Raw genomic sequence first — 17,134 nt, 5'->3', positions numbered from 1 at the left:
CTGTTTTACAGTGGTTCTCCTCCTACCTCCTGGGTTGTTCGCAGTCGGTATTGGCAGGAGGGCAGAGGTCGGCCTTGAGGCCTCTCGTTTGTGGAGTTCCTCAGGGGTCGGTCCTCTTGCCCCTCCTGTTCAACATCTATGTGAAGCCGCTGGGTGAGATCATTTGTGGTTTTGGGGTGAGGTATCATCAGTATGCTGATGATACCCAGCTTTTCATCTCTACCCCAAACCAACCCAGTCATGCCCTCAACGTGATGTCCCGCTGCCTGGAGGCGGTTCGGGTCTGGATGGGAAGGAACAGGCTTTGACTTAATCCTGACAAGACCGAGTGGTTATACATACTGGCAGTGCTTTTTTTGTAAAAGAAAAAGGTGCCGGAACTCACACATGTCATACAACCCGCCTTGCCTACCCTACAAGGTTCCATCCAAAAAAGGTGCCGGAACTCCGTTCTGAGCGTTCTATGAGAAAAAAAGCCCTGCATACCGGCATCTCGGGCAATCCAGCCTATTCCATCTTTAACTATGTGGGGTGAGGTGTTACCCCCCGTAGATAGGGCTCGCAACTTGGGCATCCTCCTTGACTCACAGCTGAGTTTGGAAGATCACATAGGAGCTGTGTCCAGGGGGGCTTTTGCCCATGTTTGCCTGGTGCGCCAGTTGCAGCCCTATCTGGACCGAGATGCCCTACGTACAGTCACTCATGTGCTCGTGACCTCTCGAATAGACTACTGCAATGCTCTCTACATGGGGCTGCCCTTGAGGACCATTCGGAGGCTTCAGCTGGTGCAGAATGCAGCCACACGAGTTGTGATGGGGGTCTCCCGATACTCCCATGTAACACCTCTTCTCCGTGAGCTACATTGGCTCCCAGTTGTCCTCCGGGTGAGATTCAAGGTGCTGGTGATGACCTATAAAGCCCTAAATTGCATGGATCCGAATTATTTATGGGAGCACCTGCTGCCAGCGTCAACTTCCCATCGCCCCATGCGCTTTCACAGAGGGAGTCTCCTCAGGGTGCCGTCGGTCAGGGAGTGCTGGCTGGCGGCCCCCAGGGGGAGAGCATCCTCTGTGGGCACGCCTGCCCTCTGGAATCAGCTGCCTGTGGAGCTCCGGATGGCTCCCGACCTTCACTCTTTTCGCCATGACCTGAAAACCTGGTTATTCGAGCTTGCCGGCCTGGACTGAGGGATTGGGGTTTTAAATTTCATAATTTAATTTATTTTGTTTGGGGCTAAATTTAATTTAATCTATTTTTAACTTTTGTATGTCATATTTTAATTGCCCTGTACACCGCCCTGAGTCCCTTGGGAGAAAGGCGGTATATAAATCTAATAAATAAATAAATAAATAAATTTCAGACAAGTGGCTGTCCAGTGTCTTCTTAAAAACCTCGAGTGATGAAGCACCTACGACATCTGAAGGCAAGCTGTTTCACTGGTTAATTCTCCTCACTATTAGGAACTTTCTCCTTAATTCCAGGTTGCTTCTTTCTTTGATTAGTGTCCATCCATTATTTTTTGTCTTGCCTTCTGGTGCTGTGGAAAATATATTGACCCCCTCCTCCTTGTGGCATCCTCTCAAATACTTGAACACTGCTATCATGTCACCCCTATTTCTTCTTTTCTCTAGACTGGTCATTCCCAAATTCTGCAACCGTTCTTCATATGTTTTAATCTCCAGGCCTTTAATCATCTTAGTTGATCTACTTTGCACTTTTTCCAAAGTCTCAACATCTTTTTTGTAATGTGGTGACCAAAACTGGATGCAATATTCCAGATGTGGCCTTACTAAGGTTTTATAAATAAAGTGGTACTAATACTTCACATGATTTTGTTTCTATGCCTCTTTTTATACAACCAAGGACTGTATTAACTTTTTTGGCTGCTGCCACACAACTGCTTGGATATCATTCTTTCCCCAGATATCTAAATATATATGCATTGTAATGGGCACATGAACTGAAGATGACCCAGGAACCAGCCACAGGCTAAAACTACTGCTTTAAGCATTTGATATGAATCCAGGAGGCTCCCTCAATCATGAATCTATTCCTTCATGGGAAGTGCAATCTATCTAGAGTTCATGAAGTTCCTGGAAGTTTATTGACAAAAAAGGACTTGGTCTCTGAGGGATTCATTATAGGTTTTTTTAAACCCATCTAGACCTAATAGTTTCCATATACTCATTGAAGTATGTTTTCATGGTTTCATGCCTAAGGTGGGACTATACCTCTTGGTCTCCTGGTTTCTAGCCTGATGCCTTAACTTCTACAATAAACAGGCCTGAAGTAGCAATGTATAATTGAATATTATCCATATATTGATGACATTTCATCCTAATCTGCCAGAATTATTTCAGTGGCTTCATATAGATGCTAAATAACATGGGGAAGAGCATTGAGTCTTGTGGTATCCAGCATTGGAGCAACCATGGCTTTGAGTACTCCTCTGCCCCCCATAATTAAATCACCATGAGTGAATTAGGTGGCCAATAAATAAAAATATTGCAGACTGGAATTCCTCATTCAGAAGAGCAGAAGGACAGAGTCTCAAACTTCCAGCTCTTCTAAGCAATCTATAGGATGCCATGGTTGCCAGCCGTCTGATAGCTCGAAGCGAGGCATGCTTCCTCATCAATGTCCTAATGAAGATATATGGATGAGTCTAAATCTTGACTGGCAGAAATCCAGATAATCCATTTCTTCTGAACTGAGCCATTGTCATCTTCTCATCCACTGTTTCTAAAAAGGGAAGGCTGGAGACTGATAGAAGTTGTCAAAGCTAAGTTAGGGAGAATGTCTACCAGAGGGTGACTATATGTCCAAATATCAAGTCAACTGTGGAAATATGTTGGCCATATTCTGATCACATGTGGAAAAGAAAGATTTTATTTTTTTCCTAAACTTTAAGGTGAGAAAGAACATAATGAAAATTTCAAACAAAACTCTGATATATTTTTTCTTCTCATATTCTGTATGTTTTCAATATGCCATGTATTTTAAACATTTGTATGAAAAGATTCAAAAGATTTTACAAATACCATGAATAAAGGAAGATAAAATCCTAGCAGAATTAGTTAAATATCTGTGTTTGTTTAAAAGGCAAAAATCACAAGTAATCAAATTATTTCTTCCCACAGATATTAAAAAAATTACAAAGATAGTTGGTGGTTCCACAATTCGAAAGGAGATTGAAGGTGAGCTGTGTGAAAGAGAACAAAGAGCAACCTTGCCAAGTATGCCTAGTGGAAATAGCATGTAATACTGTAATAACATTCAGTAACAGTTTGTTCCCATAATCAATTATGTTTTAATGAAAATTTTTACAAAATCTATAAATTTACTTAGAACTGCAGAAAAGCCACATAGTCAAGGAGGAAGAATCAATCTATATTTTTCAGCAGAGTTCTTATACTCAATTTGAGATTGGAGAAAGAAGAGATGGTGTGCTTAGTGGTAATATCACCCCATTATCTGAGCTTTGCTTACCCAAAAAGCAACAGAAACCAAAATGGGGGCAATTTCCTTTCCAATGATAATAATGATAATGATAATAATAATGATAATAATAATGGTAATAATAATAATAATAATAATAATAATAACAACAACAACAACAACAACAACAACAACAACAACAACAACATTGTTCATTATTCTGCTTGATTTATTATTTAAAAAGTTGCCTGGACATTTGAGGCAGCTTATAAAAAATGTCAAACAAATAAACAATGTCAAAGATCAAAATGGCAAATGAGAATTATGATTTGCTATGTTATATCAAAGAGCTGCAAATTTCTCAATCTGCCCTTTCATGCAAACATCGATGACATTGCTTACATAATATGCATTATATCAAAACAAATAGATACCAATATAAGTTAAAGTATACTGTATGCCAACAATTTTTCATATTTCAAATCTGGCCACTCAAGTTGAAACCTCAGTCAAAACAGTTAAGTCAGTTTAATGCTACCCTCTGATTAAGGTATGACTATATTGTTCTGAATATACACTGCTAAATTCAGAAGCTTTAGAACTGCCTCTGCAGTTGATTCCTAGGCATTATGTTTTCGAGAGTATTTTTCTCCTAAATATTTTGAAACTTACCTAAAATGTATATCATTTTCATCACATGTCATGATATTTTAACAATGCTTTGCAGTGCCATCCATCACAAAGTTCACCAAACTGATTGAAGGGGAGCCAGAATTTAAGCTGGTCAGGGAAGGAGAGACAATAACTAAAGTGATTCATGGAGGTGAGTATATTTTGTGGTCTGGGCAGTACTAACTAGAAGGATTTTGAAAAGTGTTCCAAATACCAGTTCCAAAATTTAGATGCAAGTGTGAAGACTGGGTCTTGCAGCTATAGATTTGCTTTTAGCATGTTTTAATTATATATATTGCATCAGGAAATTAAATGTTTTAAAATTTTATTTCTTTCTTATTAATGCAAATAAAAGAAACCATTTTTCACTCTGCATGCTGAAAGGTTACTGAACTGTAAAGCTAAGATGCAATGTAGTTAGAACAGTTTCCAATGCTATTAATTTCTTAATGATTTAATCAATATTTTGATGACCTTCAACTGCAGAAATATCAAGAAACATGATATTTTTGTTATTCAAAGCTCTCAATAAAACTGTAAGCCAACAAGCAAAAATTTAAATATATGTTTTAAAATAACTAAATATTTTTATTCAGATTTAAAAAAAAACACAACAATTTTAGTTTGAGATTGAAGATATATAGTCTTGGAAAAACTGGCATGCTCTTTTTTCCCCCAAGGCATCTCTAGTGAAAACATTTGAATTAACTATTTCTAACATTTTTGCCACTGTCCAAAAGTCCAAAAGCAGTCCAGTACATTGCAATTGATCTTGTCATTTATTTAAAAATGTTTTCTTATAGAGCCTAAAATTAAAAAATACACAAAAATAATTGATGGACATCCTGTGGAAGTGACTGAAAAAGAGGTGACTGAAGAAAGAATTATTCAAGGTAAAATTCATTTAAAGTAGTTTCAGTCTTAAAAATTCAAATTTCACACTGACCTGTAGTGAATAATATGTACTATTTTAAATTTTCTTGTAAATTCTTATTCTGGGACATTTGTGTTTAGTTTTGGCAACAAAAATAGTCTCTGACAGTACAACATAGTTTAAGGCATATGAAATATATATCCTCTGCTCTCTATAAAAAAAGATGTAATTTGTGCTCAAAGTTTCCTTTAGTTGTATGTGCTCCTCTTACTGCTTTTTATTTAATTTCATGCATGTTTACAGCACATTCAAATCTCAGTGAAGACAGCAGAAATTTAATCTTTTATAAATAAAGCGATAATGAATTCTATTTGGACATCTTTCAGCAATTCATTTACTTAGTTGTCAGAAGTGTTCATCCATCTTTTGAAATCCCAGTGTTTTCATTTTGCATATGACGTGCCAGCTACCAAATAATTCTATAATCACATAGTATTAAGGAAGATCCTGATAATCACAATATAACATTAAGAGTACAGAAAAGAAATTATAGAAGTTCCAAATAAAATTGCTGACTCTTTTTCAGGCCCTGAACTGAAATATACTCGAATCACTACTGATGGAGGAGTGGATAATGAAGAGATGCTTAAGAAATTGCTAGAGGAAGGTTAGTAGGTTACTCTGAGGTTAATCTGAGAAGATTGGATTGCATTTGAAACTTGTTCATTATCTGAAATGGCTACATTTATAAAAATTCAACAGTACAAATAGAACAGCACCTGAATTCTAAACTCAATTTAAAGCCTGCCTCACTCATACAATATCAGTCTTACCAGCCTCATTCCCACAGTAGACTTAACAACTGGGGGTTGGCCAGTTTGAACTGACTGGATGAACTATTCAGGTGGAGTTTGCTTTTTGCTCCTTCAACCTATTGATTTGAGCGGGAAACCCTCAGAACCTGCCTTCTATGCCTGCTGTCAACTACTCCTAATAAAAGTTCCTTTTGCAATGAATCTGTTCCAAGAGTTCTGCTTTCTTGGGAAGAGATTTTGAGGTGGGTCCTTACAGCTTGTCTTCTGAGGTGTTGCCTATTCCTTCCAGTTTAGTGTCATCTGTGTATTTGATGAGTTCCCCTTCTATTCTATTGACAAGGTAGACCACAACCTACTCCTTGCAAGGAAAAGGTGGGATAGACAACATAACCACCAGATGGATCTGTAGCTGGCTAACAAACCATACTTAGTGAGTAGTCCTCAATGGCACTACATCCACATGGAGAGAAATAAGCAGTGGGGTACCACAAGGTTCCGTCTTATGGCCAGTATTCTTCAACAGCTTCATCAGTGATTTAGATGAGAGAATAGAAGGAGAAGTCATCAAATTTGCTGATGACACCAACCTGGCAGGAGTAGCCAATATACCCAGAAGACAAACTCAGGATCCAAAAGATCTTGACAAAGTTGAACAATGGGTCCTATCCAAAAAATTGAGTTTCAATGAGGAGAAAAACAAAGTCTTACATTTAGGCAGGAAAAATCAAATACAGATTGGGTGAGACCTGGCTTAAAAACAGTAACTGTGACAGGGACCTTGGAGTCCTAGTGGTGATCACTTGACCATGAGCCAGCACTGTGCAGCAGCAACTAAAAAGCTAATACAATCCTGAGTTATATAAACAGAGGCATAGAATCAAGATCACTCGAAGTATTAGTAGCGCTTTATAAAACCCTACAGTAGTAAGACCACATCTGGAATACTGCAGCCAATTTTGGTCACCATATCACAAAAAAGATGTTGAAAGTCTGGAAAAAAATCAGAGAAGAGCAGCTAAGATGATCCAAGGCCTGGAGACTAAAACATACAAAAAACGGCTGCAGGACTTGGGTTTGGCTAATCTAAAGAATAAAAGAAATAGGGGAGACATGATAGCAGTATTCCAGTATCTGAGGGGCTGCCACAAGGAAGAGGGGGTCACGTTGTTCACCAGAGCACCAGAGGGAAGGACGATGTCAGGACCCACTTCAAGCCCACAACTTAAGAAAGCAGAACTCTTGGAAACAATTTCTTTCAAGCAGGAACTTTTATTAAGAGTAGATGATAGAAGGAATAATAGACAGGATCTGAGATTTCCCACACAATGCAGTAGATTATAGTATCCCCAATCAAGACCCCACCCCATAGATCGACCACCTGATGTGGGATAGCCAATCCCCAAGTGTTAAGTCCATTGTGGGAACCGGGCAGATAACATTGGCTCATCTCCAGCTCATGCAGCAAGGGTCGGCGGCTTCTTCACACCTTTATCTGAGAGCATAAACATAAACCAGGCACTGAGGTTACATTCCTTATTTCCTCCTTTGTTCTTAACTGACAGTTTAAAAGATAGAGTTCAGAGAGAGAGATAATGCAGGAAACAGGATACAAACCCAATAAACAAAATAAAGGATTACATTGTAGCAAATAGAGGAAGTGAAAGTAATAGCCCTGCAGGCACATCCCCCCCTCCCCCTTGAAAGTATGGCAAAACTCAGGAAAAGGTGGAATGAAATAGAAATGAAATGAAATAAAATAGGAATGGTTTTTGACATCCTGCCCCCCTTAAAAATAGGAGAGATCCACCTCTAAAGAAAACAAAACAGGTATAGAGTTTAGTCTGGCTTGTTGGGATATTCTGTATGAAACTTCTTTAGCAGTTTGGGTGCTCTGATGTGACGTTTGAGGACCCACTCATTTTATGAGGGGGGAAGGTGTTTCCAGGCTACTAGGTATTGATTTGCCTCATGATATTTCCTAGAATCTAAGATTTCTTTTATCTCAAAGTGTTGTTCTCCTTCAACCATGATTGGAGGTGGTGGAGGGGGTAGTTTTAGCCATAAGGGGCGAGTATTGTTCCCTTTTCAGCAAGCTGCAGTGAAAAATCGGGTGTATTTGCTTGAGGGTTTTGGGTAGTTCTAATTCTACTCTTACTGGGTTTATGATTCTTTTAACTGGAAAAGGTCCTATGTATTTTGGACCAAGTTTTTTAACACCTGTAGGGATTTTAGGTATTTTGTAGACAAATATACCATTTCTCCTACAATGAATGGTTTAGGTTTGACTCTCCTTTTATCTGCTTGTGCTTTGTATGATTGTCTAGCTTCATCCAGGGCTTTCCTAACCACTGGCCAGGTGTTTTGTAATTTTCTATACATTCTTTCAGTGATGGGATTGCTGGTTCATTTGGGGTTAGTTCTGGCATAGGGTTGAAACTTTGACTGGTGGCTACTTGAAAGGGAGTGTAACCTGTGCTAGAGTGGACTGCGTTATTGTAAGCAACTTCTGCAAAAGGGAGTAGGTCTGTACAGTTTGTTTGCCGGAAATTAATAAAGCATCTTCAGTATTGTTCGAGTACTGAGTTCGAACATTCCGTCTGACCGTTACATTGAGGGTGATGACTAGATGACAGTCCCTGAGTGGTCGCTAAGAGGGATAAAAACTCTTTCCAGAATTCTGATGTAAATTGCACTCCCCTATCTGATATGATGCGTTGGGGTGCCCCATGCAGTCTGTAGATGTACAGCACAAATAGTTTTGCTAAGGTTTTTGTGGTGGGGATCTTTTGGCAAGGGATAAAATGCACTTGTTTTGAGAACAGGTCTGTAACCACCCAGATGACAATGTTTCCATTGCTTTCTGGTAATTCCATTATAAAATCCATGGATATTTCCTTCCATGGGGCTGAGGGATTCGCCCCTGGTTGTAGCAGTCTGGGTGATTTCCCTTGCGACCTTTTGGCAGCTGTGCAAATTGGGCAGCTGGCCACATAACTTTCTGTGTCCTTTTTCATGGATGGCCACCAAAATTGCCATTTAATTAAATGTAAAGTTTTTACAAATCCAAAATGCCCTGCTGATTTTGTATCATGGCACAGCTGCATGAAATTGACCCTCTGAGTGGCTGGTATATATAACTTCTCCCCCACCCATCGCAGCCCATCCTTGATCATGCACACGTGTCTATTTTTCTGGAATCATTCATATGTTTCTAAAGTTTTCCGAAATTCGATTCCAGTTTGGCTACTCAGCTGTGGCTTGGGCCGTGGTGGTTACTGGCACTGCCAGTTGTTGTTTGGGCATGAGTGGTTTAGAATCAGTGGCGTGCTGTTATATTGGGGCATGTGAAACAGTGCATCTGCCATGAAGTTCTTTGAGCATGAAACGGAATTGGTGAAAGTGCTGGGACCAGCGGGCTTGCTTAGGAGTGAGCTTTCTGGGTGTTTTTAGTGCTTTTGAGTGGCACCCTAAAGTGTGATGCCCCTCTCTCCCGCATTTGAAACAGCCTGTTGATTTCTTGGCCATGGCCAATGGATTTGATGGTTCGTGTGACAGCTCAGGAGGGGAGAAGCCCCATGGTTTTGCTCGGTGGTATCTCTTCAGTAGATCGATCTCTGCTTCCTCTGCTAGGATGTACCATTCATCAAGTCCTCTAGGCAGACAAGCATCATACAGGTTGTAGTTTAGACCATCTTTGAAATGGCTAAGGAGGATGTCTTCTGGCCAGTTCAGCTTGTTGGCGATGGCCCGATATTCTTGTGTGTATTTGGCTACTGGGTGTTTGCCCTGCCTCACTGTTTTGATTCTCTCATGGGCTTTCCGGTCAGCCAGGGGGTCCTCCAATTGCCTTCTCAGAGAGGACATGAAATGGTTGAAGTTGTGGAGCTCTGGGGCATTTGAATCATGTAGGCTCACCATTTAGTCTGCGGCCACCCCATCCAGAGTGGATTGCACAATACAGATACGGGCTTTGTCTCTGGGATGTCTCATCTGTACTTTTCCATGGGGCTTCCATCCTTCCCTGCCTCATCGCTAGACATTGTATTTTTTGGAAAGTCCACTGGTCAGGTTCTTCCTTCCAGGTTGACTCTTAATGCAGATCCTGTCTAATGTCAGAAACCACTTCAGCTCACATCTTAAGAAAGAAGGACTCTTGGAAACAAGGTTTTCCAAGTAGGAACTTTTACTAAGAACTTTTACAGTTCATTCAGTCAGTTCCAGATCAGCCAAGTTCCATGTGGTAAGCCCTTCATGGGAAGAGGAGAAACATCAGTCCATTCATAGCAGGATCATTTCCACCCCCTCACATTCCATTCAGAGAAACAAACCAGATTCTGGAGGGTTTCATTCCTCTCCTTCCACCCCTTTTCCTAGCTGCTTGTAAGATAAGAGGAAATGTCTAGTGAGAAAGCAATTGGTTATATTGTCATGGATAAAAGTCTCACCTCTAAGAAAATGTTTAGTAATTTGTCATGCCTTCCTGACCATAGCTACCTCCATCTACACCTTAAGGTTTCAGAATTTAATGCCTGGATCATTCTTTTGCCAAAAATATTCTCTTTATATTAACCATTGGTTTTTAATGCTTATCATAGCTGGATCTGAGTACACTAAACTTACTAAAAGAATTGAAGAGGAACCACAGATTATTGAAACAGAAATAAAGAAAATTCATCTGGAAGGTCAGTCATACAATAAATGGAATTATTCTTATAATTATTATCCTTGTGGCATTAATTATCTATATGGAGGTAGTTTATTTATTTATTTATTTATTTGATTTGTATACCTCCCTTCTCCCTAAGGACTCAGGGCGGTGAACAGTGACATAAATATCAAATGCACAAATACAGATATTGAAAACATTAATGTAGAAGATAAGTTACCTTTTAAGTTACCTTAAAACAATAATTACAACAGAACCCGTCAGACCAGACCGGATTGCTCAAACAGATAGGTTTTTAGGTTGCGTTGGAAGGAGCGAAGGTCGGGAGCCATCCGGAGCTCAACCGGTAAACGGTTCCATAGGTCAGGCATGCCCACAGAGAACGCCCTCCCTCTGGGAGCCACCAGACGGCATTCTCCGAATGGCGGAACCCTCTGTGGGAGCGCACTGGGCGGAGGGAAGTTGACGCTGGCAGCAGGTGATTCCTAAGGTACTCCGGACCCATGCCATGTAGGGCTTTGAAAACCATTACCAGCACCTTGAATCTTACCCGGAGGACAACTGGGAGCCAATGCAGCTCACGGAGTAGAGGTGTAACATGGGAGTATCGGGAGACTCCCAACACAACTCTTGTGGCTGCATTCTATACCAGTTGGAGCCTCCGAGTGGTCCTCAAGGGCAGCCCCATGTAGAGAGCATTGCAGTAGTCTAAACAAGAGGTCACGAGTGCATGAGTGACCGTACGCAGGGCATCCCGGTCTAGATAGGGCTGTAATTGGCGCACCAGGCGAACCTGGGCAAAGGCTCCCCTAGTCACAGCTATTATGTGGTCTTCCAAGGAAAGCTGTGAATCTAGGAGGACTCCCAAGTTGCGAGCCCTATCTACGGGGGGTAATAACTCACCCCCTATAGAAAGAGATGGAATGTTCTGAATATCCCGAGATGCCGGTACGTACAGCCACTCAGTCTTGTCAGGGTTGAGTTGAAGCCTGTTCCTCCCCATCCAGATCCGAACTGCTTCCAGGCAACGGGACATCACATCGAGGGCATCACTGAGGTGGTTTGGGGTTGAAATAAAAAGCTGGGTATCATCAGCATACTGGTGATACCCGACTCCAAAACCACGAATGATCTCACCTAGCGGTTTCATGTAGATGTTGAATAGGAGAGGCGAGAGGACCGATCCCTGAGGGACTCCACAAGTGAGAGGCCTCGAGGTTGCCCTCTGCCCTCCTGTTAATACCGACTGCGAACATCCCATGAGATAGGAGGAGAACCACTGAAGAAACGTGCCTCCCACTCCCATTCCCTTGAGACGCTGCAGCAAGATACCATGGTCGATGGTATCAAAAGCCGCTGAGAGATCTAGAAGGACTAGGACAGAGGAACAGCCTCTGTCCCGAGCTCTCCAGAGATCATTTATTAGTGCGACCAATGTTGTCTCTGTGCTGTGTCCGGGCCTGAAACCCGATTGGTATGGGTCCAGATAGTCAGTTTCCTCCAGAACCGAAGGGAACTGATGCGCCACCACACTCTCAACACCCTTAGCAAGAAAGCGAAGATTGGAGACCGGACGAAAGTTGTTTAATATAGTTGGGTCCAAGGTAGGTTTCTTAAGGAGGGGTCTCACCACTGCTTCTTTCAAGACGGAGGGGAAACAACCCTCACTCAGGGAGGCAGATATCACCGCCTGGAGCCAGCTTCGTGTTCCCTCTCGAGCTGAATAAACCAGCCAAGAAGGGCACGGATCTAATAAACAAGTGGTGGAGCTCAGCTTCCTCATAATTCTGTCCACTTCCTTTGGGGTCACAGGGTCGAACTCGTCCCATATAACATCGACAAGACCACCCATGTCCTGATCGTCAGACTCTGCCCAGTTGGAGTCCAAGCCGGTCTGAATCCGAGTGATTTTGTCCAACAGATGTTGGCAAAACTCCTCGGCACGACCCTGTAAGGGATCCTCCTTCACCTCTTGATTAAGGAGGGAGCGAGTTACCCTAAACAAGGCGGCCGGGCGGTTATCTGCGGACGCAATGAGTGTAGCGAAGTAATTAGACCTCGCCATCCTCATTGCTGCGAGATAAGATCTAGTAAAGGTTCTTAGTCGTGATCGGTCGGATTCAGATCGGGTGGATCTCCAATGACTCTCTAGGCCCCTTCTCCGACGCTTCATCTCCCAGAGCTCCATGGAGCGAACTGGGATCTGCATCGGGTCAGGGGCCGCAAGGGAACAACTAGGTTAAGTGCATCCGTGGCAGCCTTTTCCCAGGCTTCCACTAAGGCATCAACCGAGCTGTGAGCAAAGGAGGCAGGTGGAGACCCCAGTGCTGCCTGGAACTTCTCAGGGTCCATTAAGCGCCTGGGATGGAACCATCTTGATGGTTCCACAACTCCACAATGGGGGGTGGCATAGTAGAAGACCAGCCTCAGGAGATGATGATCGATCCATGACAGGGGTGTAATAATTGGGGAACCCCCACCAAGATCATCTAACCACTGTCTAGATAGAAAAACCAAATCAAGCGTGTGGCCCCCCACATGAGTCGGGTCCCGAATTACTTGTATCAGGTCCATGGCCGTCATGGAAGCCATAAACTCTCGGGCTAACTCAGATGATCCTCCCAGGGATGGTAGATTGAAATCACCCAAAACCATAAACTTGGGGAATTCAACCACCAGCCCCGAGAGGATATCGAGAAGCTCAGGCAGGGCCGTTGTTGTGTGACTAGGCGGAATGTATACCAGCAGTAAGCCTAGCAGCGCCCTAGGACCACATCTCAGGAGGAGGGATTCACATCCGGCTATTTGGACGATGGTGGACTCCTGAGGACAAAGAGTCTTTCTCATAACTACTGCCACTCCCCTGCCCCTACCCTGAACCCGAGGTCAGTGAAGCACTCGGAAATCTGGTGGGCAGAGATCGACCAGAGGGACACCACCCTCTGGGCCCAACCAGGTCTCTGTAATGCAAGCCAGGTTGTGGTGAAAGCTAAAGAAAACAGTATTTTTGACAAGATTGCTGGTTAGAATGATATAAAATGTCTGAAACTTCCCTATGTCTTCATCTACTCCAAATGAGAGGCTCTAGAAATTATTTCATTTTGTGTGTGTGTGTGTGTGTGTATATGTGTACTATAGCTATATTGATGTGTACGCTACAATAATTTATTTAGGAATGATACAAAGCATTATTTCCCATTTTAGTTTTTGCATAATATAGATTAAATCTTTTAAATCTGAATGAAATAAAAAGCTTAAATCTTTGTCTTGTTGAAATGTTGACTCAATAGTAGTTTTACATCAACATTTTAGCACTGTTGACAGAATCTAGAGAACTAATAATCACTGCCAGGTACCTAACTAAGGGTGATTGTGGTTATATGTTCCTTAAGTAGCAAATTTCTGTGCAAAATATTGTACACGATAGATTTCAGCTTCTCTTTGTAGGTATTGGCCTAGAGCTCCTGTTGTGCTATGTGTTACCAAATACAGAATGTGGATGTGTATGTGTTACATGATTAAATGTTGCTTGAACTTTTCCCCTTATACTATAGAGTCAGAAAATTGAACTTTTGAACCTATATTATTATTTTCAAATGTTTACAATAAAGGATATTGGTTTCAACATTTTTTAGACATCCCAGTAAGAAAAGTACAATCATCTAGAAAGGCACAAGGTATGAAATGGTTTCTTATATTAACATGTTCTAACTATGCTTAACTAAAATGTTTAAATGTGTTCTAATTAAAAAATGGTGGGCAGATTCTTTATGTGAACCACTATATATTAATATTATATGTATAATATTAAATATTTAGAGAGAAATTTGTTAAATCATTTACATAAAATGTGAACCTGGATTATACTAGTTTATGCATATAATGCCATAGAATGAAACAATAAACCACTGAAGAAAGAGTTTACAATTATGGATCCCATAATCTTTTCTCACTAATGGATATTGAAGGAAGAATACCTACTTTTGAACTCGTGCATATACTAGCTGTTTATGTGAATTATTATTTTTTATTTTAAGCAATAATAATCATAATTAATGTACAGTATTTTGCTATATTTTTATGAATATTTAACTGAAAAAACAATAAAAAATAACCTTATCTAACTTATTTTTGGATTAACAGGATCAGTACGGAGACGAACAAGGCTTGTCCGTCCTGGCACAAGAAGACAGAATCCACAGAAAGAGAACTGAAAAAGCTTCAAAAAATTTAAACAAATTTTTAAAAATTAACAAGGGAAATCATTTACTAATTCATATGTTCGCATTAGGAATTGGGTATAGTACTGTTGAATAAAATCTCATAAAATTTTACATGTTAGAAGAAATAAATTTAGAATTTATCTGTTTTCTATGAATAACTGATTAGAGTAGATGTTCTGAAAGTATGCAAACACAGATAAGCTCCATTGATATTGGTGGATCTTATTTCTGAGCCATTGTATTAAATAACCTAAATAGAATATATATATATGTATCTCCATTATATTGTTTATGTACAGAAGACAACTATAACGTTTCTGAAACATTTGCCTTAAAAATAAAAGCAACCTTGTTTGAATAATTACTTCTGTTGGGAAGTAATATATAATATAGAATTCAGTTGAAAATGTTTATCTATAATACTATGATATTAATCATTATTAACATGGGATTGTTTGTAAATTGTCATTTTAATAACTACCTTATTTGCTTATTCTTGCATATTTTTATATTACAAGAAGCCTTGTAAATGAAATAACCATATTTAGTCAAAGTGCCTTAATTTAGATTTTCCTTTATACTTCTAGTTTGAGATTTTTTTAAATATCTGTGTGTGAATTACAATTTTTAGTAATTTTTTTTTATGAGAGAAAAGACATGAGATTTTCTGGATGGCCATGGATGGGGGTTGGGAGAAATGTTATTTTTCTGATTCCTTATATATGGTTTCAAGCTTTGTTTCTAGAAAGTCTAGGATTCTGCAGTGAGATTAGAAAAGGCACAATACTTCAAGGAGCACTCTCAGACAAAAGGACAATGATACAGAGATGCAGGAAGGCAGAGAGATGCAGCACTGCAAGATCCTCTGCAGCTCATGAAGTCCTCTGGAAGTGTGACTAAGCTACTTTATCTATGTATTTTATTTGTTTCTTGCTTTTCCATTTAGCCAGGACAGTTTAACACATTTAACTGTTGAAGTACCAACCCCCCCCTCACTTTTTTTGTTTAGCAGGTATACACATCCATCATACTATTACTTTCTGGTGCAAGCAACCTTACAAAGAGTGCAAAAATGAATTAGTAGAAAGCAAAGGATATTACAGTCAGGTCATAAAAATAAATTAACTACATATAGTTTACATCAAACCATTCACTGTCCATTTCTATATCTTTTTATTTTTACAAATCATTCTTGCCTCTAATATATTCATACTTCATACATTCCATTTTGTTTTTTATACCTCTTAACAATTCTATCTAGCCACAGTTTTCTCAGTCTTCCCCTTTTTCTTCATATATTTCTTCTGCAAATGGATGCTCAATCAATCAATCAATTAGAATAGAGTTGGAAGGGGCTTTGGAGGTCTTCTAGTCCCACCTCCTACTGAAGCAGGAGACACTATACCATTTCAGATAAGTGGCTATCCAGTCTTTTCTTAAAAACCTCCAATGATGAAGCACCCACAACTTCTGGAGGCAAAATGTTCCACTGGTTAATTGTCCTCACTGTTAGGAAGTTTCTCCTTAATTCCGGCTTACTTCTCTCCTTCAGTAGTTTCCATCCATTGTTTCTTTCTGGTGCTTTGGAAAATAAATTGACCCCTTTTCTATGTGGCAGCCCCTCAAATACCTGAAAATTGCTATCATGTCTCCCCTAGTCCTTCTTTTCTCTAGCCTGGCCATACCAATTCCTGCAACCGTTCTTCATGTTATTTCTCCAGGCCCTTAATCATCTTAGTTGCTCTTCTCTGCACTTTTTCCAAAATCTCAAAATCTTTTTTGTAATATGGTGACCAAAACTGGATTCAGTATTCCAGGTGTGGTCTTACTAAGGTTTTATAAAGTGGTACTAATACTTCATGTGTTTTGATTCTCTGCCTCTGTTTATACAACCAAGGATTGTATTAGCTTTTTTGGCTGCTGCCGCACACTGCTGACTCATGTTTAAGTGGTTTTCCACTAGGACTCCAAGGTCCCTCTCACAGTTACTGTTTTTGAGCCAGGTTTCACCTAATCTGTACTTGTACTTTTGGTTTTTCTGCCAACCTTGCTTTTCTCCACATTAAGCTTCATGTTGGCGATAGGGCCCATTGTTTAAGTCTGTCAAGATCTTTTTGGATCCTGAACTTGTCTTCTGGGATGTTGGCTATTCCTGCCCACTTGGTGTCATCTACAAATTTAATGAGTTCCCCTTCTATTCCCTCATCTAAATCATTTATGAAGATATTGAAGGGCCCAAGATGGAACCCTCACTGCTTACTTCTCTCCATGTAGATGTAGTACCATTAAAGCCTACTTGTTGAGTACTGTTTGTCTGCCAGTTACTGGTAGTGTTGCTGGCTATCCCACATTTTTCTCATTTACCAAGAAGTAGGTTGTGGTCTATTTTGTCAAATGCCTTGCTGAAATCTAAATATACTATGTCCAGAGCATTTTGCTAGTCTAC

General features: G+C 40.4%; 1 protein-coding gene across 2 annotated transcripts in view; it reads left to right on the top strand.

The window, feature by feature from the left end:
- Positions 1-15,030, top strand: part of POSTN (periostin) — a 103,806-nt gene extending 88,776 nt beyond the window's left edge. Inside the window, exons 17-23 of one of the 2 annotated variants that reach the window (XM_081321222.1) lie at positions 3,141-3,197; positions 4,166-4,261; positions 4,914-5,003; positions 5,571-5,651; positions 10,395-10,481; positions 14,101-14,142; positions 14,609-15,030. In XM_081321222.1, the coding sequence (XP_081177348.1) occupies positions 3,141-3,197; positions 4,166-4,261; positions 4,914-5,003; positions 5,571-5,651; positions 10,395-10,481; positions 14,101-14,142; positions 14,609-14,679 (524 nt within the window). In that variant the 3' untranslated portion in view covers positions 14,680-15,030. The remainder of the gene's footprint in view (positions 1-3,140; positions 3,198-4,165; positions 4,262-4,913; positions 5,004-5,570; positions 5,652-10,394; positions 10,482-14,100; positions 14,143-14,608) is intronic. The other variant, XM_081321223.1, reaches the window with a different exon arrangement.
- Positions 15,031-17,134: the final 2,104 nt, after the last annotated feature.

This window comes from Vipera berus (assembly GCF_964194415.1).
Source record: "Vipera berus genome assembly, chromosome: 2".
NCBI lineage: Eukaryota > Metazoa > Chordata > Lepidosauria > Squamata > Viperidae > Vipera > Vipera berus.
This window is presented reverse-complemented; position numbering and strand designations above follow the sequence as displayed.